The 26,856-nt window shown below is 35.4% G+C and overlaps 1 protein-coding gene across 1 annotated transcript in view; it reads left to right on the forward strand.

Annotated features, from left to right (window-relative positions):
* Positions 1-10,191: 10,191 nt before the first annotated feature.
* The window catches only part of LOC306843112 (C-Maf-inducing protein-like), a 38,310-nt gene continuing 21,645 nt past the window's right edge, over positions 10,192-26,856 (forward strand). Inside the window, exons 1-3 of the mRNA XM_079374387.1 lie at positions 10,192-10,982; positions 24,914-25,039; positions 25,127-25,177. Coding sequence (XP_079230513.1) covers positions 10,656-10,982; positions 24,914-25,039; positions 25,127-25,177 — 504 coding nt within the window. The 5' untranslated portion in view covers positions 10,192-10,655. The remainder of the gene's footprint in view (positions 10,983-24,913; positions 25,040-25,126; positions 25,178-26,856) is intronic.

Here is a 26,856-nt window from a genome sequence, read left to right on the forward strand (position 1 = left end):
CATACTCATGTTAAAAATCCCATCTGTTTCATTTATGGGAGAAAAAAAAAAAAAAAGTTGTGTAAAAGCCCAGCTGTGGGACTTTGTATTGAATTTGGATAACTGCGGACCTGCTCTTGTTCTGAAAAAGAACCTTATAGAATTAAGCAGTTTTACTATTACATTTTTTTTCATTCACATTTGATTAGTCTCAAAAGTTAACTTTGCTAGCCTTAGTTAATAGTAAAAAAAATGTGTTTTCTGATCGGAGGAACATGAGTTTACACTTTAGTTTAAACTAATACATATGCATTGTATTGTCAAAGTTGAAACCGAAAATGGTGGATATTTGCATATTTCATGTGTCTTTCTGGCTTTCTGCGTGATTGTCTGTCTGTCTTAACCGATCAAATTTTGCTGTTGGTCTCGTATCCAGGGACTTAAAACACCACAGCATGTCAGAAATAGATGCAAGTTGCTGGTCTCACCCTTATGTGGCAAGATGTATTTTGTGAATGACCTCTGAACTGGCTTTCCTGTTAGTGTGGACGGTTTTGGCATCTGGTGACCCCATTTGTTCTGTGCATGATTCAGCTGCTGCTGTCTGTTCTAATTGAAGGGACGAACATTGCATATTCACCACCATGGAAATGCAATCCAATAGCAGGAATAAATACCACACTTTTACACACTAGACACTAGCATTTGTCAAAAATGGCTCTCAAACCATGAGAATGTGGACCAAAAAATTACAGGACCAATTTGTGGTATTTGCACCAATGCACTGGTCACTAAATTGAAGATGTGCACTATCCAAGGATTATGTAAGTTGTAATTTCTATATCACCACAAAATTTGCTGTTGTTATTGACATCGAAGTACTGTCAGAATGCGGAGTATACCAACTATGCATGATATGTAATGTGTGTTCCTCGCCAAGACTTCACACACAATACATGCTCATGAAAATGATCAACACACTCACTTTACTATAAACATTGTCATGGCTCCATTTGCACACAACACTAAAACGCTTGGTGTCTGCCAGAACATTGTGATTAATAAAATGTAGCACATAATGTTTATATTATGCAAAGTGGTGTTCTGGTACTAAAGGGACATTTTCACTGTGGAATTCTCATTCCATGTTTGTGATGTTTTGGAGTGCAAGTCAGGCTTAGATTTGCCTCTAAGGTATTCTTGAAATCTGCCTTGTAATAAAATCTCATGCAGAAGTCGGTGGTGTGTGTTTTATGTGGTTATTAAAACATGCATGAAATGAAAGGAAAATTATAAACCGTTTCTTTCTAAACTAATTTTTAGGAACATTTTACGATTTTTTGTTTCATTGTCTTAAATATAATAAAAATACTGTCACATAATTTCATAAAATAAAATCTTACAATGTGCATTGTTTTATATATAGAATTTTACATTAATAATTTATTATTAAAATAATTTTCATTTTCAATGATTTTATTTTATATACAGTATATATTAGTGCTGGACAACGATTAATCGCATCCAAAATGAAAGGTTTTGTTTATATAATATACGTCTGTACTGTGTATATGTTAGTGCTGTAAAATGATTAATCGCGATTAATCACGTCGAAAATAAATGTTTTTGATTATGTAATATATATGTGTGTACTGTGTATATTTATATATAAATACGCACACATAGTATAATTTTTTTTTTATATTTACATGTATATATTTATATAATTTATATTATATATAAATATATTTAATATACAAATAACATTTTTCTTGAATATATGCATGCATGTGTGTGTATTTATATATACATAATAAATATACACAGTAAACACTCATATATTACATGAACGAAAACTTTTATTCTGAATGCGATTAATCACGATTAATCGTTTGACAGCACTAGTATATTTATTATATACATGCATGTGTTTGTATTTATGTATACATAATATATACACAGTACACACTCATATATTATGTAAACAAAAACTTTTATTTTGGATGTGACTAATCGCGATTAATCATTTGACAGCATGTTAAAATATGGTTTAAGTTAATATCACATTTCCAATAAACTGTATATTTTTCATTAGAATATTTTGTATAAAAAATACATCGTTTTATCACACTTTGATACTGGAAAAATGAATAATAAAAAAGGGAATATGTTTTTTTTTTCCTTTGATTTTGCATTGAAATGTTTTTGTGAAAGCATGCTTTATGGCTTAAAAGCAATACACTGCCTTTCACATCAGCAACTTTAAAATCTTTCAGATGGTTTTAAACTTCTACCAGTATTTAATATTGATTCCTCTCAGTTACATAGATAAAAAATTAGCGTGACGGTAGGTATTCGAGTGAGTGCAGCATCCGTTCACTCAGTACACAAGTCATAACATTGTCTTGTAAAACTGAAACACACCGGGGAATTTAGTCTCGTAAGCAAATCTTGTTTGTTGCATAACTCTGGTATGTTACCAAAGTTTGGGTTTTTCTATGGCGTAATGGGTGTCTCATCAAAAGTTGTGTGTATGAATGTGTTGGGTCTCGTGTGTGCATGTGTGGGTATGAATAAACAGCAGGACAGGCATGGGATTAACAGGATTACTGAAGATAAACAGGATGCGGTAAATTCACCCAAACTGGGCTGCTCATATGACAGGACTTACATTTAACCAGAGGTCTTGTGACTTTGGACATGGCTAGTGCTGCTCAAACAGGCACGCCAAGTCAATCTTAATAGCTGACTTCCTAACATCCTTTGTGCCCTCAGATCATTCCTGCAAAACATTTGTGTGTATGAAAAAGCGCAGGTGTTGATTACCAAACATACCTCATAGTTCATGTCTGTTAGATTTGAGGTCTTTAATTATTTCAATAAGTTTTTATTTATTTATTTAATTTAAATACTATAATAGTTTTTATTAATATTTTAAAGAGTTAGTTCACTCAAAAATAAAAATTCTGTCATACCCTCATGTCGTTGCAAACCTGTAAGACCTTTGTTCATCGGAACACGGAACACAAATGAAGATATTTTTGATGAAATCCGAGAGCTTTCTGACTCTGTACAGACACGTTCAAGGCCCAGAAAGGTAGTAAGGACATTGTTAAAATAGTGCATGTGACATCAGTGGTTCAACCGTAATTTTACGAAGCTAAGAGAATGCTTTTTGTGTTCAAAGAAAACAAAAATAGTGACTCTATTCAACAATTCTTCTGCTCCTCATTAAGACGTTATTTTTGTTGACTTTGTGCACAAAAGTATTCTTGTCACTGTAAGAAGTCATGCTGACTAAAGTAAATAATTGAAAAAAAAGTTAAGTGACAATTGACAATTCACTTAACTTATACTTTTTTATTATTAATTACTTAATCATTTTAAGGCAACGGGTCTCCTCAGTTTTTTTAAGTTAAGTCAACTTATCACTTTTTACAGATTATGTAAAATATTTCATTGTGTTTGGGGCAAATATCTGCACTCCTTGAATGTCAAATTTGGGGGCTGTAGCTACACTGCAAACCCCAACAAGTTAGGGTAACTCAAACTGTTTGAGTAAACAAATTCCACTTGGTTTAAACCATGTAAGTTTTAAAACTTGCAGTAATTAAGTGATTAATTAAGTGCTGTTTGAGCATTAGTGATGAACACCTGCTGTTAACAAACAGAATCACTGAAGAAAAGAGAAACACCATCGTCTTAAATGAAATCAACTGAAATAAAATGCATTAAATCTCTCAAAATCGGATTAAACAACCCCACAAATCACATCACCAGCTCCACTTATTAATAACCAGACTGAGACATCTACAGAAGATCTTATTGAGAATTAACTAAGGTTTAGATGTTGATTTATTGTTTCATTTGACGTAGCCATTTTAGAGATCAGTGTCTGCTGTAGTTGGGCTCTTGACCCTTGACATTTGTGGGGGGGTTTTCTTCTAGTTATTGTAACCATGTGTTCTTCGAACATATTTGTTATGATTTAAAAGCCCAGAGAAAATGATCAGTATTGTTGTACGTTTATAATGACAATCATCTGTTAGTGAACTGATCACACATAGACTCATTATGTGTCTTATCTCGGATTAAATGGATGTTGTATTGATTATAGTGAAAGTGATTCTAAGAGCCAGTGGCTCTGTGACAGTCAGTTAATATAAAGGACTTTCCAAACAGTTTGTCCACAAAAAGTTTTAATCTATGGTCGCAATTAGACTCACACAGACATCAAGAATCAACTCATTAACCTCATCAATGGTGACTATAAAAAATTTTTTTTAAAAATCATGCAGCAATATATGACCATGGATGAGTTTTGTACTATGCTAGTACCCAGCATGCATTGCAATATGATTATTATTTTATTTTTTAATGGTCACCATTGTTGAGGTTCACAAGCTGATTCTTGATGTCTGTGTGAGACTAATTACTACTGTTGATTAAAACTTTTTTCTGGACAAACTGTTTGGAAAGTCCTTTATATTTCCTGACTGTCACAGAATCACTTTCACTATAATCAATACAACATCCATTTAACCAGAAAATAGACACACAATGAGTCTATGCCCACTCTCAATGAGATCAGTTCACTAACAGATGATTGTCATTATAAATATATAACAATCATCTACTGATAATTTTCTCTGGGCTTTTCAGTCATAACAAATATGTTCAAGGAACACATGGTTACAATAGCAGAAAAAAATTACACAAATGTCACGGGTCAAGAGCCCAACTACAGCAGACACTGATCTCTAACATGCTTACTTCAAATGAAACAATAAATCACCACCTAAACCTTAGTTAATTCTCAATAAGATCTTCTGTAGATGTCTGACAGAACTAAAGTCCGTCTGGTTATTAATAGGTGGAGCTGGTGATGCTGGTTGTTTTGATCTTGATTTAATGTATTTTTTTCAGTTGATTTCAGTTAGTTGTTGCTCTTGTGTTTCTCTTTCTGTCAGTGATTCTGTTTGTTAACAGCAGGTGTTCATCACTAATGCTCAATCAGCACTTAATTAATCACTTAATTACTTAGTAAACTTAGTAAAGTTCAGAGTACTCATAACTGTTAGTTATAAGAACTTAAATGGTTTAAGACAATACGTTTCATCAAACGGTTTGAGTTAGCTTAACTTGTCGGGTTTTTAAGGCAATCAGTTTGCTCAAACACTTAGAGTTACTTTAACTTGTTGACTGCTATAATCACTGTTAAAAAAAAAAATTGTTTCATCTTAAAATAATTTGTTACCCCCGCTGACTTAAAATTTTTAGTTTACTCAACTAAAATATTCCAGTTGTCCCTTAAATTAACATTGAGTATCTTAACATTTCAAGTTGACTAAACTAAAAATTTTAAGTCAGCGGGGGTAACATTATTTTAAGTTGAAACAACTTTTTGAAACTTTTTTTTTTACAGTGTAGCTTTGTAAAATTACGGTTGAACCACTGATATAACATGTTTTACAGATGTGCTTATACGTTTCTGGGACTGGGAACAGTTCAGTTGCATTGCTCTCAGGATCAAAAAGCTCTCGGATTTTAGCTAAAATATTTTCATTTGTGTTGCGAAGATGAATGAAGGTCTTACGGGTTTGGAACGACATGAGGGTGAGTAATTAATGACAGAATTTTCATTTTTGGGTGAACTATAGCTTTTTTTTTATTATTAGCTTTTTGTCTTTTTGGTTTTCATTTTAATTTTGTTTTGTGCTTTTATTATCTTCATTAGTTTTTTACTTTTTTAAAACATTACTATTTATTTTTTATTTCAGTCATATTTTTTTAGTTTCATTTTTTAGTGCTTCAACTTAAATGAATCATTAATTTATTAAAACTTTACTTAAATATTTTTTATTTAGATTTTAATTTTATTTCCGCTTTATTTCAACAAAAACAAATAAAAAACATTTGAATTATTTTAATAGTTTAGGTTCAATTATTAATCAAAATTCTGGTGTGCTACAGCTAAGTTTACGAAGTTCATGAAAACAAGAACGTGGCTAAAAAGTTTACCCTAAAACGATTTCATTTTATGAAATGAAAACACAGCCTGTATGGGACCATTCATATTTTTTAATTATGACAGTATTTTCATGACAAATCTTCCCCCATTCTTGCTATACTATAAATGCTGTAATACAAAAAAATATAATTCTTATTACAATGCAAAAATATAATATTACTTAAGGAATATTTATATGTTATTCTTTAAATGTAAAAGTATTTTTACATTGTGGTAGTATTTATTGTACTGCCTTTAATTTGTGCTGATTATAATAAAAATAATTTTCATGAAAATATCATAATGCCATAATTCAAAAGTCTTAATGGTCCTAAAATAGACTTCGCTTGAAAAAAAACCCCAAAAAAAACGTGACACTTTGTAAATGAACCCAGTACGCATCTTTAAAAAAAAAGTAACTTGCATACAAGAGCGTTTTCCTGTAAAGGCCCCATCCTCAAAGAACCAAACAACCACAGACAGCTGTTTCACTTTCAGCTTAAGTTTACAGCATATGACTTTATTTGCAGTTTGTGACCAAGTGTTGCATATATGGCCCAAACAGGTCGGACTGAGTAATGTGAGAATGACGGGAAAAGACCAGAGCAAGAAAATTCTTTCTCCCAGTCGGAGTGCATGCAAACCTCATTTGAATGTAGCTGAAGTTATTTCAACACCTCTTACATCAACCCACCATGTTCACTGACAACATAAACAAGACTTCCTCCTTTCCATTTGATTCGACTTGTGAATGATTTTGTACAGCCTGATTCACTTCCTCGTCAAGGGGCTGGTCAGGAGGCATGCAGATCATTCGATTGGGGAAGTCAAGTGATGCAGTTTGCTTTTCTTACTCACCATTTTGGTTGTTAACACAGCTGACATTACCACAATAATCCCAGCAGGGGTGTGATGCCTTCATCCCAGCAACCAGTGCGTGGAACAAGCCATAAGCAAAACAGCAGGGCAGTGTGCGAATGTTTAGATCTTTCCTCTGGGATTAATCAGACTGGTATCAGTCCTTGAGGCGGTGATCTCATTGTCTGTACTGACTCCACACACTTCATACATCTGCAGAATTCACAGTCTAAGATACGACAGTCCCACCCTCTACAAGTATGTCATCAGGAATGGTTGTGTGATCATTTAACACGTTATAATGCAATGGCTGAGACACCGTACACCAAAACATGTCTTCTAGGAAACTAAACACATCAGATAACTTTGTGGGTCAAACTTGTTAAAGGAACAGTTAATCTAAAAATCAACTTCACCATTATTTACTCATCCTCATGTCAAAACAAACCCGCTTGACTGTCTTCTGTGGAAAGTGAATTTCTGAAGAATGTTCGGCCCACTTATTTCCGTATATAATAAAAGTGTGATATTTTCCTAAATGAAAAAAGTGAGTAGGATATTCTGAAGAAAGAAAAAGTCATACAGACTCGGGCCAAATGACTAGGATATTCCTAAAAAAGACTTGGACAGATTACAATAAAAGTGTGAAATGTTATTATGAAAAACTGACTTAAAAATAGAAAAGTCATGTTTGGACCAATTATATTACTGAATATAATTAATGTGTGAAATTTTATATAAATGAGTGACTAAGATATTCTTATAAAGAAAGTCGAACAGACTTGGACCATATTGAGTATAATAGAAGTGTTAAATTATTTATGGAAAATAGTGACTAAAGAAAGTCATACAGGCTTGGACTGATAGTATTTCTGAATAGTATTTAAAATATATATATATATATTACTATATGGAAATGAGTGACTCTTACAAAAGAAAGTCATACAGGTATGGACTGATTATATTACTGAATATAATAAAGGTGTGAAATTTTACTATATGGAAAAGAGTGGCTTCTTATGAAAGAAAGTCATACAGGTATGAACCAATTATATTATTGAATATAGTAAAAGTGTGAAATTTTATTATGGAAAAGAGTGAATATGATTTTCTAAAGAAAGAAAGTCATACAGGTTTGGAATGATTATATTACTAAAAAATAAAAAAAGAGTGACATTTTTTAGTATATGAAAAAGTGATATTCTTTGGAAAGAAAGTAAACCAGATTTGAATCAACATATATATTCCTTTATGTAAATCAAATCAGTTCCGCCAGTGCACTATAGTAAATGACAGAACGAAAGCACAGATAAAAATCTCACTTCCCTTTAACTTGCTGAAACAAAGACCGTTTCATAAGGCATTTAGCATCTGAGCACTGATGCATTTCAGTGAAAGATTTTACCACTTGGAAGTCTGGAAGAGTATGAACAAGCATTATCATCTGATACGCACCACCATGGCTCATTCTGATAAAATATGTGGTCACTAATGCGTTAGGAAAGATTACAAGCACAATAACAATGCTGTCAGAGGCTGGGGAGTATTCATTTTTGTGACTGGGGCTTTGTTTAGAGTGTGGGTGGCCCTGCTTGCTTCGGCCTCCCAAAAAATCTTATGCACTTCATGCGGAATGAGAGCAAGCGGTCAGAAAAAGTATCCCAGTTGAATAAATATCGAACTCAAATGACCAAATGTGGGCCTATTTATTTTCATACTTTGCTGTTTAAGCCAAACAAAAGTCGGATGGAGGGCTGTGAACTGCAACACAATGAGGGGAATTTCAAACTTAATATTGCTTGCATATTCATGAACATTTAAATGCTTGTATTTTAAAGTCAAACTCAATTACTTTCAAAACTATACTAAATGATAATGACATTTTGGTAACTCCTCCAATCTCTAAAAATAACAAACATACTGTTTGTAATATCTGTTGAGTACACAGAAAGGAAAACAATACACTATAACATGCATTAAGGTATTTTCAATAAAGATCAAAAACAAAAGTTTTAAAAACATATGTTTTTAGTTAGGTCAGGGCAAGTTATTACACGTTTTATATACAATTTATACATATACAACAATGCATTGGATTTTTGAGTATGCTTCCTTTTCTATTTATGCTGTTTAATTTCATATAATCGTACAGTTTAAACAAAATAGTAACACAATTTAAATACTAATCTGTTGTAGAATATGCCTTTTTCCTACCTTAGTATTTCATTTTCCAAAAAAAAGTACCCCGCTATAGAAACAATTAGCAGCAAAAGGTCAATGTGCATCCATTGAGAAGTATTTTTTTGCTTGCTCTTTTGCAGAATGTGACTTTGAATAATATACACATGCTGAGAAATTAATTTAGGCCTATTTGATTTTGTTCATGAAAATACAACCAAAAAAACATTTAGGTGGCATTAAAGTATGCCCATCCTCCCCTATTTGAACTGGTTATATATTATGAAAGATTGTGAACCACAGGACAGATGGCACATCCTCTGCAACAATGAAGCATTACAGAATGAATGTGTACAGAAAATGACAGTATGGCATAAACTCTGTTCACTATGGCAAGCCATTTTAACATTGCCTTTAACTGAAATGAGTATTTAAAAAAAGTATGTATTCAAAATAGTTACTTATGTTTTACTATTTTATATTTACTTGTTAATATTTAGTAGAAACTAGTCTATATCTGAAAATTGCTATAAAATTAAAGGGCACAAGTCTGCAATTTTGCCAGCAACAATGATAGTTTCTTGTCTGTGGAAGCTTATATATATATATATATCACAATTCAGACTTTTTTTGCAATAATGACAAAACAACTGCGAGATATACTCAATTGTAAGATACGAGCTAGCAATTCTGAGAAGAAAAGTCCAAATTGTGTGGTTAATATATAAACACACAATTGAGAATTGTGAGACAAAAGTCTGAATTGTGAGAAGTTTAAAAATAAAAACATTATGTATGTGTCACTACAGTGATATCGAGTAGTAAAAGGAATAAATGAGTAAAAGTAGTAAAGAAATAAGTACGGTGCTAACACAATGAATTTAACAATAGATTTGAACCACTATTTAAGCACAAGTAGGCTATATAGTTGCTAGTGTGAAATTGAGAAGGTATAGCCTATCATCATAATTCGACTACATCCAAGAAATAATAATAAAAAAAAAAAAAGTATTTGCAATGTAAACTCGATCAAATAAATGCTAAAGCGGTTTGCCATATGCCCTCTTTCTTTTCACCATTTTGCTCGAGAGAAGGGAAGTGCGCGCTCCCTATCAAACTGAGACGCGCATCCGTTCGCCTCCCCATTGACGTCACTCCGGTATCACATGAACGAGCCGGGACCAATCCACGCGCAGCCCTCGGTTCCTCCGCCGAGGTAGGGAGGAAAAAAGACAGAAAAGGGAACCATGACTCCGAGCATCTGAAGAACAAATAAAATTGAACGCAGCGTGGATCTTGTACCTGGTTATTGTTTCATATTCGGAACAGGAATAATATGCTGTGGAGAGAGACGGAATGGATACGACAATGGCTCGAGCATATTGAATAGCTCGCGACGCTCAACGGAAAGACATTCTACTTCATCAAACCTTCCTCATCTTGACGGGCTTATTTAATGGCTTCAGTCCTCGCCGACCCTTGTCTTTTCCGTACCGCTGTTGAGGTCGAGTCACGGAGGATCGTGTGAGCCTCTATATGCCAAACACCGGAACGACTATTATTCGGCCTCGAAATCAAAAGACAGCCACCTGATCTGATTCAACGCCGTCGATTTTCGCTGAGGGCAATCATGGATTTTAACGGGAGCGGTGGAGGAAACGAGCTGCACAACAATCAGTTTTATCCGTCCGAAGAGAGTAAGCCTCTGCTGGGGGAAATGTCCGCGCAGCCGCCGCCGGAGGGGAATAATAATCAGAAAGCGGGGCCCTGCAGCAAGAGGAGCCTTCTACACAGCAGCAGCGGCATGAGATACAAACTCCTCCAGGAGGGGGACATCCAGGTGTGCGTGGTCAAGCACCCGCGGACCTTCCTCAGTAAGCTCCTCACCTCCAAATTTTTACGGAGGTGGGAGCCGCACCACCTCACCTTGACGGACAGCAGCCTAGTGTCTGCCACGGTAAGAGCCGCTCTGATGTGTGGCTGTTTAATGGCCATATATGAAACCGTATAATTTTGTGCTCAATATTCAGTATGTATGTTAATCTGTTCAATGTGTGCAAAGAGATGTTATACACGTAATGGCACTTTAGACAGCGAAAGCAAAATACATAGTGTTTAATACACTTCAGTACAACAGCACAAAACATTCATTGAAATCAAAGTAATATGCTGATATTAAAATAATGTTTAATTCTAATGGGTTTGATGGATTGCCGTTCCTATATTTGGAAATTGAAAAACTCTTTTAAAGAGAAAAATAAGGTTTTTATTTATCCGGAACAAATAATTTTGTCTCACTAACCAGCAGCATCCCCAAAACAACATGGTTTCGAAAAAGTAGACAATTTAGGGAACATTTGACTTAAGAAAATGAAACCCATCGTCGAAAAAATGCATCATGTTGAGCGGATGTGTTTCGAAATATGTGACCGTGACGTAATAATGACAAACTAACAGCTTCCTCTCTATTATTTCTAGTTTCCGGGTTTATGTATTATGATTTGTCATTTGATATGGTCATTCTATGAAATTGGGGCCTGCTTCGTTTTGGAAAAAAAGTTAATATTTTAAAGAAAAGGCTGTGTGTTTAAGGGTAAAGAAACTGCATTGCACCACCTCAAGCTAAATCCTAAAATTTTTGTATAAACCTTACATATGGATAAAGCTGTTGGGGTTAAACAGTTCATTTAGCCACACAAAGTCACTATAGTGTGTTTTAGAAAGATAATTTAATCCTGATATTTCTATGAATATCGAGTTTTCCATAATCTGTTGTGTAATGTATAAAGTCATTTTAAGAGATGATTTCACACAATAACAGGAAGACAATGTTGGTTTAATAGCATCATTTTAAGATATGAGAGTTTTGATGATAACACTGTTGATGCATAGCTTTTAGACACTTGAAATGCTTTTAATAAAGTGGCCTACGTCAAACAAAATCTAAAAATATTCAGAGAGAGTAAGCGCTAACATTTATTTCCATTTCTATATAAAGGTGTGTGTTTGCTAATATCAAGGAGGTGTTGGGTATAAAAACAAACAGTGAAAGCTGGTGTCAGCTATTCTTTGTTAAAGCCACTGTTGACATATGAGGTACACAAAAGGACTCTACCATGGAATTACCCTGTTGCAAATATCTATATCGTTTTAATAATGCATTATTTAACTAATGAGTTGTCATTTCCAAATACCATAATCAGGGTCCAGCATACTGGAAAATGAATCATAAAAGTAATTCAGATGTTCATAAGGGGTTTTCAACCAGTATAAGCCCAGGGACCACCACCCAGCCAATGACTTTCATTAGGAATATGAATTTTATTACATTTTTCATGGACCTCTGATAGAAAACCCTAAAATTAAAATGATAAAGAGCTATTTTGAAGGGTTTGGACCTACTATGTTCTGTATTGAAGTGTCATGAAAATGTTTTTTTTTTTTCGGCCAGCAGAGTTATTAAAATGCTACATGGGTCTTGATACAGTTAGATGTGTCAGAATTGAATTGTTGTCAGTGGAGATGATGAATTGAGTATCGAATCACATTTTGTCCACGTGTCCTGTTTTCTTATTTTCCTCGCTGATGTTTACTTACTTCTCTGCGAATTTTAAGCCTCATCTGATGCTCAGATATTCAAAAACATCATTGCATACATCTTAATTGCTGCTCAAGAGGTTTATCTTTGGAAAAGTAGTGTCACGGGTCACAATGGATTCACCCACCTGGGAGATTTCTGGGAATCCACTCAATGGCGGTTATTTTTAAAAAGTGAAAACACAAAACTACACAGGCAGTGACCCGTTATTCATCGATGTTTGGTTTGCATGTGGAGAGGACAGTCATATTTTACCCTCTGCCTGTTTCAGATGAGTAAATCGTATCTCTGATGTGCCAAAGGAGTCTTGTAGAGAGTCTCTTCGTTCAGGACATCCTCACAGGATGCCATCATCAAATTGCAGATTAAATTAAAGGTTTAAATTTTACAGAGATATTTCATCGTTCTGATATGATCGAATTAGCTGTTGACTTCTTCCTGAAATGAATGCTTCAGAATGAATTAGATTGCTTGTTTAACAACGGTCTGACTGTCGGATGAAGCTCAGCCGCTGACACTGAGAGGCCCTTGAGATTTCGGAGGCTAGCTGAGATTAACCCAAGCCAAACACTGACCGTATGTTTATGTTTGCAACTATATCTGGCCGTTTGCAGAGGTTTATGTCATTTGGAAGTGTTTACAGAGTAAAAAAAAAAGTTAGCATACTTTGACAGTCGTGTCACTCAGTATTGGTTTTCTACTACAGTTGCAAGGTCTCTAATAGATGTTTAGCTAGTGACCCGTGTTCAGTTGACCGTAGCTAATGGAGGTAGTTGCCTGTGGCTAATGGTCTCTTTTGGCAAAGACTAGCCTGTTTGTGATTCTACTGTGCATTGTGCTTCAGAAAGAGGTCAGTATATCAACAGAAAGGCCTTATTGTTGATGTTAAGCATATAAATTGTTAGACTTGGATTGTTTGGTTTCCTCACCTGGTGTTTTTCCCAGCACAAACCTTGCTAGGGTGTCATTTGGCTTGAAATTACATCTTGCTCACATGTTCTTAAAATATTTGACCTCGTTTGCTTTGTAGATGTAGCACATGACGCCTGTCCGATGATAAATGCCTTCTTTTCCCTGAAGATTTCAGCTTTTTATTTTATTTTTTTTCATGATTTTCTTAAGAATTCGTGTGCTAAGTGAAGACAACATTTGGCATTTTGATAGTGTAGTCTTGATAGTGTATTCAAAGTGTAGTCAGCTCTGTGGAAAATAATCTCACTGGAAGATATGAAAGATGTTAGTCACCCTCGTCTCTAAACTCTCAGAGTCTAAATCATATTTGCGTAACAGCAAGCCATTATAAATACTTCCTGTCACTCTTTCGTTAAAAAGACATCAAAAGCCCTACCTCTAAAGGCTCATTTATGCCGATGCCCTCAAGCGCACCATTTTGTTTGTGTTGCAGACTATAGTTGCTGTTCAAGTCAGGTCCTGTTAATTAGATGAAGTACCAGATGAGACAACAGCCTGTATAGATCATAACATGTCCTCTGAATAAACAATGCACAGAAAGGTGAGAGCTGCTGCACGACTGTTTTTATGTGGTGTGTTTTGCTATTTCGTGATTGGGTTAGATGCTGAACACATGGGTACATATAAAATGATATTCCGGTTGTGAGCTTGAGGACATGTTAACAAACGCAACAACAGGTTACACTTATAACAAACCATTTTAACAGTACTGTTGGGCTTTCTGCTGTAAACAAACAGGGCTATGGTGATGACTGGGCACATAAACTATTGAGATCCCCTCGGCTACCATCCAAATATGCTCTGTAATTGAGATGTAGGAGCTGGCTTTGTTTTTGTAGCACAGAAAAGCCATTAGGAGGACATTTTCAAACACTGGCAGGGTTTCAGATTAATTGTTTTGCATGTACTGGGTTGTTTGTGTCTTGATATTGTAGCGATTTGTTTTAATTGTTGCTGTAAGCTTGAATGAATGGATGCAACTGGTTGATATTGCAATTCATAGAGAGAACTTAAAACCAAATGTTAAATGGTTGGAATGCATTTTCATCTAGAACATGCAGTGGAGCCATGTTGCTGAAATATTTTGGAGATATTTTCATTTGAGAGTGCTGGATGTAAAGTATAGGGCTTTGTCTGGGGCCGTCCACATGATCCGCTTCGGGGCAGTTTAAAGGCATCCTGGAATGGGATTCCCAACATTTGTGACTCCAACTAACTCTACCTAACAATGTTGGATTGATTTAGTGAATACTTGAACAACTCTAAAAAGTTTGCTTAAAGTGCCCCTATTATGGGTAATGAAAGGTTCATATTTTGGTTTTGGGAGTCCCCAACAACAGGCCGACATGCATGCAAGGTCAAAAAACACTTACATTGTCTTATAATATGCATTTATTTTTACCTTATTTGCTCAGTGACTCCCAAATGATTCGCTCAACGATTCATTTTTCCAAACCCCTCCTTTGCGTGACGCTAATCTGCGGTGATTGGTCTCATTTTCATTTCATCATGCCTGTAATGCCTGATAAAGCAGCATTTGTGAGCGTGTTACTTTGTGTACAGCTGTCTTCAGTGTCACACTATCCTTTAGAAATCATTCTAATATGCTGATTTGCTGCTCAAGAAACTTTTATTATTATTATGAGTAGGGATGTCAACGATTAATCGACGATCAATTAATTTTCGATAAGCGATGTAATCGATAAAAGCTGTCGATTAAGCAGTTTAATTTTTGAGGTGCATGCGGCTCATGCGCAAAACACGTGCAAACGTCTGTGAGTGACGGTGAAGGGACTGGGTCACGAAAATAATTTACTAATGTACAAACTACGCTTTTAATGTGATCCAAGTTCTTTTGTATTGAAATGTAGTAATAAGTCATGTTCAATTATAATTTCCCTAGATAATTTTTGCATATCGGGCACTTCGCTTTGACAGGGCTGCGTGCATGCGAGCAGGACAGATAGCTACTATTCATTCATACAATTTGTTAATTCGTTCATACGACATATTACTTTGTGGCCACTGTCCAGTTTTCATTAATTTGTTCCCGAGAAAACACATGAATTTAAATGCGGGAGCAGTTTATGTAACGAATTCTTAATTCATGGCCACTAAATCTTTCATTTACCCCCACATGTTTACCACAGTAAGAGATGCGAAAACAGTGATTAAAACAACAATAAAATAAACCTGCAAACCTAGAGGGTGAGGCGGTGAGGATTTTGGAAAAGAAACGATAAATAATATTAAATTCGTGACCATCTGGCACGCTTGATTTAAATGTATGCATGTGCTCGAACGGCATGAATCCAAAAGCATGGTCGCGAGGTAACATTTGCCTGCTAACCAATTATATCTCTTATTAACAAAGCTTTGTACCTCACTTATGGCATAATACTTGCATTAAAATGTTGCAAATGGGTAACAGTGTGTTTTGCCATTGCAACGCCGGTGGTTTTGGAAACGGATCACTGACCGCACGTCACAGCCCCACGCGCCGTACTTGCGTTTGGGATCATTTTATTTTAAATCCCGATAATGTCAATTGCAAACATTGTGCCGATGTTTTAAAATAAAACAATGGGCACCATAAAACCATTTAAAAAGGCGCATTCAGTGGTCTCCGTGACAGCTAGCTGTTTTGTGTGTGTGTGTCTGCCAACTTCAGAAAGGAAAAATACGGTACAATCGCGTGTATGTATTTTATGTAAGTGCCTAACGTTATGTTAAATAAACCACACACACACACAAAACAGCTAGCTAACCAAAGACTATAGAAACTTGTAGCTAAAGTACTGTTGTCTAATCAAATCTATTCAGCGGTATCACCAACAACTACAGACAGGCTTAGCTAACGTTATGTATTTAGGTGGAGGAGCATGAGAAGAGAGAATAATTCAGTTCACTAGTCACTGAATTTAAGATGTTAAATTAGTTATCTTACCAAGTAAAGGAGCGGTTGCTGGCCATTGCTGCTTTTTTGTGTCATAACATCACTTGACTCTCAAGTGTAAATATCACTATATCAATAAGCTATTCATAATTTTTTCTACCTCATATGCTGCCATTTAAATACCCTGTACAACTTTTTTGCACATTCTTTTGCACATTCCTGTTATATTACTATTTATGTCAACAACATACTGACCTGCACATTTATATTTATATTTTTTTTATCTTTTATTTTATTCTTTTTATTTTTTTCTACTTTTCTTTTTCTTAATATTTGTCTATACAATTGCACTGTCCTTGGAGCGGACCTGACCTACATTTCACTGCTGGTTATACTCTGTATAATTGTGTGTGAGACGAATAAGAATCTTGAATCTTGAATTTGAAGCTCGCTCTTCTGTCAGACTGGCGTCAGTGGTGGGAAAGCGTAGTGGGCGTGGTCAACCTGTCACTTCAATCGAGAGTGGCCAATAGAAAAGGGCCTTTCATCCTGGTGCGTAGAGACCGCCCACTGACACACAGCTTCACTCGCAAGCAAAACTTTTCAACTCGCAAACAAAAGTTTTAGACCCGCAAAAAAAGAAGGCAGGAAAGAGAGCCACATTTGTGGATTAGTGATGAAAAGTTTTTGAAGTGCACAAAGAAAAATATATATTTTTAAAGATTTACACGCACTGCAAATTATTTTGTTTTCAATTACTTTAATTTTTAACCTTAAGAAGACTCTTTTTGCAAACTTTTATTTTTTAATTACAAAATAATTAGTTTTGCTCTCAAATACATACTTTTTGTTTGAATAATAAAGACACAAAAATAATTCCATAGTCATGCCGGTGACTATATGCTACTGCAATAGACACATTTTGCAGTATTAAGGTTAACGATTAATCGATTAATTGATTGTTAATTTAAACGACGATCGATTGTGGAAATGATCGAAAATTGACATCCCTAATTATGAGTATTTAAACAGGCATGCTGCTTAAAATGTTTAAATCATTATACATATTATATAAATATAATCTATTGTAACTTTTTAAATGATTTAATGTGTCCTTTCTGAATAAATAAATTTATTCATTTCTTTCAAAAATATTATACAATTTTATAAAATAATTTTTTGGCCATGAATCTGTTCTACTGCACTTGAAAACATATTTTAAAATGGAGATTTCACTCTGACTCCATTGCATATATATAGATGCATAGCCAGACACCCTCCGAATAAACGGTGAGTTTGGTTGTAACTCATGTTGCATGTAATTAAAGTGACAGATGTATCATATGATATCAGTTGTTGATTATGTATGAGCATTTTCATTTGCTCGGCTGCTAGCTGTTGAGGTTTTGAAACGGAACTGACGTTGCCACATCCGTCATTTTGACACTGGCTGCCAAATTTCCTTTTGTTGCATAAACCATCTCCGATCATCAAATTTGTGGTTAGGCTGACGCATGAATGGATGACAGTAGTCTGAAATTGTCTATTCAGCCCACCGAATGAAAAACTAGTTCTGTCCCTAGATAGCCGTATGGCTGAATTATGAGTGTACGAAGAATAGCCACATCATCTGAAAGTTGCTAACTCCACCGGTCGATGATTTGACATGCTTGAACTGTTTTAAAACCAATATTTCACTTGAACTTTATTTTGGCTGTGTTAAACTTTGCATGCCATAGTCAGTTGCATCACACTCAGAATTTCTTTGGACTAGATTTCACAAGAAATGTGTTTTTGTCTTTAACTGTATGCAAGTCCAATCACCACATGTGCAAACCACGTATCAGGACGCAAGTGTGTGCGTTGGATTGTTGGATGTGTATATATTAACAGATATATGGCATTAATTGAAGCCAGCTGTCTTTGGGAATTTAGTGTTGTATAGAGCCCATAGGCATGCAGTCGTACCTGTCTGTACAGTAACCGAGCTAGCTAACCGAGTAACTCTGTTGCTTTTGGTGTTTTTAGATGCACAGAAACAAGATCACCAAGTGAACTCTAGTAGTTGGCTCTACTGGTTGGAGACTTTTTTTTTTCTTCTTCTTCTTCTTCTTCCTCCTGGCCTGCAATGGTTTGCTGTTAATATATCATGGTTGAAGAATTTAGCTGGAAAAAAGCATGTTTACTTTGGGAGAGAGCACATTGTCACAGATTTTACATGCCCAATATATTTTTGCTCCATTTACACAAAATTTGCATAGGCTCGAACAGTTACGCAAAAGCATGTGAAATGTCAAGATTTTATGACTTGGACATTGTCCATCCATGTTTTTTTGTTTTAGTTTTTTTTCTCCAGGATCACAGTTAATTTACTGATAGACTGATAGGATTTCTGCCTGCCATTAATGATTATCATATCATTACAGTTTAAAAGTTTGGGGTGAGTGAGGTATTTAAAAAAAAAAAAATAATAATAATAAGGATGGTCAATCTGATCAAAAGTGATAGAAAAGACTTTGATACAAAGATTTCCATTTTAAATAAACATTCTGTTCATCAAATAATACTGAAAAAAATGTATTACAGTTTTAAAAAAAATATGCCGCATAACTGTTTTCAACATTGATGATAATAAGTAGTAATGGTTCTTGAGCACCAACTCAGCATATTAGGATGTTGTTGTTTTGTTTTTTTGAAGGATCATGTGACACTGGCCACGTACACACTGCAGTTAAATTCAGTTGTCAGTTCACCTTTTACTCCTTAATCGCGTTCTGTACACACACAGTTCACTAAAATACAGGAGTGACAACCGCATTCCACAACCGCATTAACTCCCGAAAAATACGGGTAGTGACAACCGCATTTACAGAAATTCTACACAGTGTGTACAGAACCGAACTGGACAACTAGTTGTTAATGACGTATTTGAACATGCATCAATGTATTCGCCTGTATGTGAGATGCAAGAAAACAGTGAAAGAAGTCTTAGCACGGGGCTAGATGCGCTCTTGAACCGTGCGGTAAAGTGACAGTGTTGCCAGATCTTCATAGAAAAAAAACAAAAACAAACAAACAAGGACAAGCACAAAAAAAAAAAACACTAAAACTACAACCCAAATGCTTTGTTTTAACACACACACACAAAAATCATATATCTCATATCCGTGACAGAAAACGTTCTGAACTTCATAAAGTGACTATCTTTATGAGCTAAGACCAAACAACATGCCTGAAAGCACTTCTAAATGTGAGGACATGGCAACATTGCAAGACAGCGCTCTCTAAAGCAGCCTCCCGAGCATAAACAACACACAGCACGTCTATCAGCGAAAGTTTAGTTAAAATCGACGGACAAAAAGCGTCTTTAGTCAAAAATGGCACATAACAAACGGCTAAACTTTTATTCACTCCTGCAAGACGACAGAATGTTGCTATGGTTACAAATGCGGGAGCGACTGCCGTTCTGTACACACATGGAACGATAATTTACATGACTCACTCCCGCATTTAAATGCGGTTGTCACTCCTGAAACCTGTAGTGTGTACGTGGCCATTGAAGACTGGAGTAATGGCTGCTGGGATTTTAAATTACATTTTAAAATGTATTAAAATAGAAAATATATTTTTTTTTTAAATTGTAATAATATTTTACAGTGTTACAGTTTGAGTATTTGTCATATAAATGCAACCTTGGTAAGCATAAAAGTATTTTTTCAAAAACATTAAAAAACAGTGTATTTTTTAAAATATTGTGTAAAATAAGTATTAAAAAGTATAAAACTAAGTTTAATTTCTGCAGTATTTCTCATTTGCTGTGAATAAAATATAATAATAATAAGAATAACACATTTTGCTGTGATTGTAGTCAATACAGAGCATGGCATCTCATACAGTATTGCATATACATTAGTGGTCAAACATTATGGGTTTTTAACTGTCTGATATTGATATCAATAACTAGAGAGCCAATTGACATGTCCAAAATGTATGCAATTATAGGCTAATGCAGATTAATTTAAGACCTAGAGATGAATTGTTTTAAAACCATATTGAATATTGACTTCATAAATAATTTATTCAGTATACTAATTCAGCAATTTTTGAAAAGCAGAAGTTTTGTATTATCCATTGACAACAATGTGGTAGATTTTGGATCTGATTTAAGGAATGATTTGGAAAATTTTTAATCAGTCATTCGGAACGATTATTTGCTGTTATGACCATCTCACATGGCCCAATATTGATTTATGTCTATCGTTAATATACATATCTATTATATATTCGCCACTCAGCTCTTCAGACAACAATATAAGAAGCTGATAAATCTGCCTTTGCTGTGGTTCCTTACAGTTTAGTAGGTGCAGCGCTAACAGGAGCTCTCCGAGATCAGTTTGTCAGTTATAGAGACGCCACCTGAACACACTGATGCTTTTCTCCAAATCGTTTTCCATCTGGATCTCCCTGGTAACAAAAAAAAACAAAAACATATGTCTCTATTTCATCTCTTTGTTTCCATGGCAACATAGCAATGGTGAGAGAACTTCAACTCCTCCTTAAGGAAGAATTGCACGATGAAAAACAGGCTGAATGAGATGAAGGAAGAAAGAATTGGAGGACTTCTTGGAACGGAGAAGTGGAAAGGAGGACAGATAGCGCGAGAGAGAGAGAGAGAGAGAGAGAGAGAGGGGAAAGGACAGCGAGTGACACAAAGATAAGCAGATGGAACGTCAAGCTCAGCGCAAGTTCACGTCACATCGTCATACAGGATATTGTAGCTATGACAACCTTTAAAGTGGTTTTTACCATACTGTAGGTATATAAACCCCAGTGGTGACATTTACCTTGATTTAATGAGAGACAAGTTGACTTCAGCTGTTTATCTGGGTTTCTGCCACCACAAGGCCCTTGTTTTGCTCCACGTGTGGCACGTCTCCCAACGTACACAAACCTGCTAGCAGACTCATGATTGATTACCTGAAAAATGAGATATCATTTAATAGATGCTTATCACATGGACTCTTAAAAAGAAAGACAAAATCAACCATCTCGCATCTGCAGCAGAGGGGGAGGACCTCCACTGCAGAACAGCCAGTTGGTCTATCACCTAAGAGTGGGGGATGTAAATAAAAGACAGGCCTGTTTTATTCGGTTATACGGGGACGAGCTGCCTGTTTGTTTGAGCGAGCGAGCGAGAGACGCTAAGAGAATGAGTCAAAGAAAGGAACAGCTTGTTTGCTCTGCTGAACTGGGTGGCTGAAACAAATACAGGAACTGTGGTTTGGTTTGAGTCTAGAGGGAGAGCAGCACAAATAAAGCAATAGCCTGTTTGTGCAAAGCGGCGCTAATAACAGAAGAGCCTGTTGCCGGTCTACGGAGGAGGGAGGGCGGCTAATAAAGGAACAGCCGCAGTGTGCTATTGTAGAGGGAAGGAGATGGGGAACAGCCTGTTGACATTTGAGGTCATGTGACCAGCAACACTTCAGTCAGGAGTGGAACTGAGAAATGAGCTACAACAGGCTCATTTGTGACAAATAATGAAAATGAAGCTCCTGCAGCCATTTAAAGATTGTTAAGAAGGGGAACCTTAAATTCGCTGTAAATCTGCGGCTCCAATGGAGAACCACATGAGAGTTGAAGCCCGTTCACACCAAACAAGATAATGATAAAGTGTAACTAGGGGTGGGCGATATGGCAAAAATATCATATCACAATTCTTTTAGAAATATTTCACCACGATTCTTTGTCATGTTGGTTTTACTATTTTGTCTGAGCAGTACAGCCAAACTAATTTCCCTGTTATAAAGACAAAGCCTTTCAAGGTTACAAAATCTAAAAAAAGAATGGTGGATATTTAGGCTAAAGTGGGCGAAAATAAAAATCTTTATCATTTTATATTTGTTATTAAAGAATAAGAACAAAGATACACATTACAAATACACATAATATACAAATAAAACAAAGTGTTTTATTTTCAGGTACAATATTTAGCAGGAGCGTTCAAGAAACTGAATGAACAAATATAAAAATAAAACACTACATAGATTGATTCCTATTAAAGCAACTGTATTATTTTTTCAGTCAAGAGTAGTGAGGTTTTTTTTTCCTCTTTGTGTTTTGTTGTTTTAACATTTAAAGAATAAAAATTCTGTCATCTGTCTGTCGATTCGGTCATAGTGTTTTATATTTATACCATCATTTACTCACTCAAAATTAGTTTTAAACTTGAATGAGTTTCTTTCTTCTGCTGAACATAAATGCTATTTTGAGGAACATGGAAAGAAAAACAGTTGCTGGTCCACAGTGACACCCATAGTATTTTTTTTTTCCTACTATCAAAGTCAATGTGGACCAGCAACTGTTTGGTTACCCACATTCTTTAAAATATCTTTTAAATAAAAATTTTGTGTGAACTATCCCTTTAGTGACAGTCGTCTGCATGTTTAGTTCTGTCCCTTTAAGAGCTGCATGCATCTAATATACAGGCACGCATCCGTTTCTCTCAACTGTTTACTTTCATGATAGACATAACCGGCTGAGTCTGTATGTAAACCTTGTGTGTTTTGACAGTATTAGCTCAAAAGATTACTTGGTTGAGTAATCAGGCGCTCTTAGACAGGTTTTTTTTTAGTGAATGAAAAGCTTAACCGGCAAGGCTTTAAAACACACGCAAATTATATACTTTGTGATTGCAAATAAGTGCAGTGTTCCGTGAGAGTAACTGTACCGCTGACTTAACACTGATGTGAATGCATGTCGCGCTGTACAGTATATTGATACCGCGGCGCCAGAACTGCAGCTGACAGAATGTGGGCTGTAGCACGATACTTCGATATTTCTTCAAAAGCAGATCGTGGAGACATTTTTATCATCCACAATAAAAAATCGGCATATCGAATACCCCTAAGTGTAACTATGAAGTGCTGAGAGTCATCATAATTCTTAGAATTGAAGTTTGAAGATAATAAAGGCCTTCTGAAGCAAATCGATGCGTTTGTGTACGAAAAATATTAGAAGCACAAAACGAGGATTTGTAAAGAAAAATGATAGAGGATTTTGATGTAAGCCCAGAGGAGACTTACCTTTGCTGTAAACAAACTTGGTTCTTGCAAGACTTGCATATTCTCACCAGAGCTTACGTCCTGCGTCATCCGCTGGAATGCCATTCTCTCGTGACTGTACGTATGACAGTTAGCGGACGCTAGAGATTATGGTTTAAAAAGTTTTAAATAAGGATATTTTTCGTACACACATGCATCGCTTTACTCATTTCTTTTATTAACCCCCCGGGGCTGTGTGGAGCACTTTTTTGATGAATAGATGCACTTTATTGGACTTCAAAATCTCAACCCCTGCACAATTAATCGAATGCGATTGTAATGCGCATCTTGTCATTAAACCTAGTTCTGTGATCAGTAGTAAATCTCCATCACCTGCTTTCAGATGGAGCAGCATTTACTACACAGAGCTGTTGTTCACATATGTTCACATTTAATGTTTTTACTCCAAACTCACTTCTTAACATCAGCCGAGTGATTGAAATAAATCCTTCTGTTAGATGATGTGGCTTCTTACACAGAATAAGGCAGCAACATATTTCATAGTATTCTAAGCAGTGATAAATGTCGATTAGCATTGCATTATATACTTTATTGTAATGATAATTATAATAATAAGAACTTAAATAATATATTGCCGTAGTCCTGTGTTTATTAGTCTCTTTGAATCAATGAAAGCAGTTAAATCTTCTGTTTATTCAGCTACTGCTATGGGATTTCCTGGATTTCTTCTGCTGGGTATATTTGGAGCCCTCTGGCCTTCGGATGGAGATTTACTACTGATCACAGAACCGTACTTCACTGACGAGGCGCATGACAATCGCAACTTTTGTCTTATCGCGATTTTCATTTCGATTTATTGTGCAGCCCTAGTCTGAAAGAAGTCCTATACACCCAGAATGGCAAAATTATGGTGTAATTTTAATTTTGCGTAAACTATCTATGCTTTACTATCCTTTATCTATGATTTAAATCTAAGTTTATTAATAAAATTGAAATGAGGATAATAGAAAATGGATCATTTAGACTGTACGTTGTACCCAGCAACACAAACCATTTCAGCTTCAGCCTTGTTTGCAACTGACCTTTTGAAATAATTTGCGTGAAGTATCGTTATGTGGGTGACACTGGCTCGAAGATATTTATGTCAAGAGTTCAATGCAACTTTGAAGGCGTATCGTGACATTCAGAGAGCAATCATCATTATTCACATTGCAGATTAATAAATAGTACAACCACCCGTCCATGACGCTGTCGAGCTTTTATTAAGGTTGATAGTGCGTTACATGATGCTCGTCCTGAGAGGTGTTAAAGCTCAGGCAGTTTTTTTGCAAATATGAACGTGTCTCTTCCTGTCTCTGTAGCCCACAGGATACATGGAGGCCCCTCTGTCTTACAGCACTATTGAAGACCTACAGCTGTTGTCCTGGGACAACGCCCCCAAATACTGTGTCCAGCTAAGCTTCCCTGGAGGCACAGTCCTCCTGCAGGTACCTCCAGCCCCCTCACGCTTTCATGACACTCATTGTGAGATTACGCTCTTGACTCATTTTGCGAATGTTTGTGTGCACTCGCAGGCTGCTAACAGCTATCTGCGGGACCAGTGGTTTCACTCGATACAGTGGAAGGTAAGGTCACACGTCTAGGAAGGATAGACTTGCAAAAAGCATCTGTGTAATGACATTTTGCATGGTTTTAGTGAGAGTATCATTTTATAAGTTTGCGTATGTGGGTGGTTCTTCAACTACGGCACTTTGATGTTCCAAGGGTTGATTTCTAATATTAAAACTTTTTTTTTTTTTTTTTTGACATTCATTTTGTTGAATGGAAGAATGAAACCGTCATAAATTAGTTATTGTATCTAATGATTATATACTATTTTCTACACTGTTTACTACCTCAGTTGTGGCGTCATTTACAACATCAACAATTTTGCCTCAATAAAGATTTATCAAAAGTTAATACTTGGTTACCAAGGAGACAGCCATGTCCCTGAAGATCATGCTTGATATGAAATATGAGACGTGATGTATGAAGAAAACAATAAACATCACTTTCAAGTTAAAATATAGTCAAATTAGGCAAACTGGTTATTTTCATATTGAAACATTTTTGGAAAGAAGAATGAGGCGGTTATAAACCATTTTAGTATTATTGTGAGAAATTGTTACAATTTGTAACTTCATTTGTGACTTCATTTCCATTACAAACCAATACCTATTTATCAAAACATAATACTTAGCTGCCAAGGAGACAGCATTGCTTGATATGAAATACGAGATGTGATGTGATAGAGGAAACAGTAAATATAATTTCCGAGCATCAGTTTTTTGGTGCGTCAACTTTCCTGTCAATAAGTTTCCATATTTTGAGACGCGGTGGAAGTGTTCATGATCTTTAAAAAAAATACACATTGACTATGGGACGCTGATAGTAGATAGATTTAACTAGTGTGAAAAGAGTGTTTTGTTTTAAGAAAAGTGCCTGTGGTTGAAAAAAATATGCATGCATGAGGGCAATGAAATGGAACAAAATAAGAACTTCAAACTCTGAATCCCCAAGCCTGGTCACAACAGCTTATTTCTGGGTAGATTTGGTAAATCACACTGTAGCGTAGTTCAAAAGCTGTTATCATATATGCAGGGCTCGCAAAATTTCTAAATCCCTGGTAGCCCTTCGGGCAGGTACTCTTCAGATTTTGGTAGCCTGAAAATTTATTTAACTAGCCCAAATAAAATAAAGACCATAAATGTCAATCAAAAACATTTTCAATACACAAATATCAAGGAAAGAGTTTTATTTTACTATTTACAAGGTATCTGCAGAATTCTTAATTTAAGGCAATTTGAAAAATTATTTCTTATACCATTTAGCGTATTTAAAAACTCAGTTTAGTTGTATCAAATTTAAGGACCCGTGGGAGCAATGTTCCCTCTTTTTTTTTCTTGCTGAGCAAAACTTTTCTATATTGGGCGGACATTTCGGTCACCTGAGCAAAAGCATTCTTTATACCAGACCTGTACAGCATGCACACAAAAAGTGTGTAACTTTTAACTTTAATGCGCTATTTATATTTGATTTGACCCTTGATGTAAGTAAATGATGCACATTTTAGGTTACCTGAGAAAACATTTTTACTGTACAATACACTGCAGTTCAAAAGTTTGGATCAATAAAGTTTCTTATGCTCATCAAGGCTGTATCTATTTGATAAAAAATACTGAATATTATTTCACAAAATAATATTGTGAAATATTATTGCAATTTAAAATAAATGTTTTCTATTTTAATATACTTTGAAATGTAA

Source organism: Barbus barbus, assembly GCF_936440315.1.
Source record: "Barbus barbus genome assembly, chromosome: 23".
NCBI lineage: Eukaryota > Metazoa > Chordata > Actinopteri > Cypriniformes > Cyprinidae > Barbus > Barbus barbus.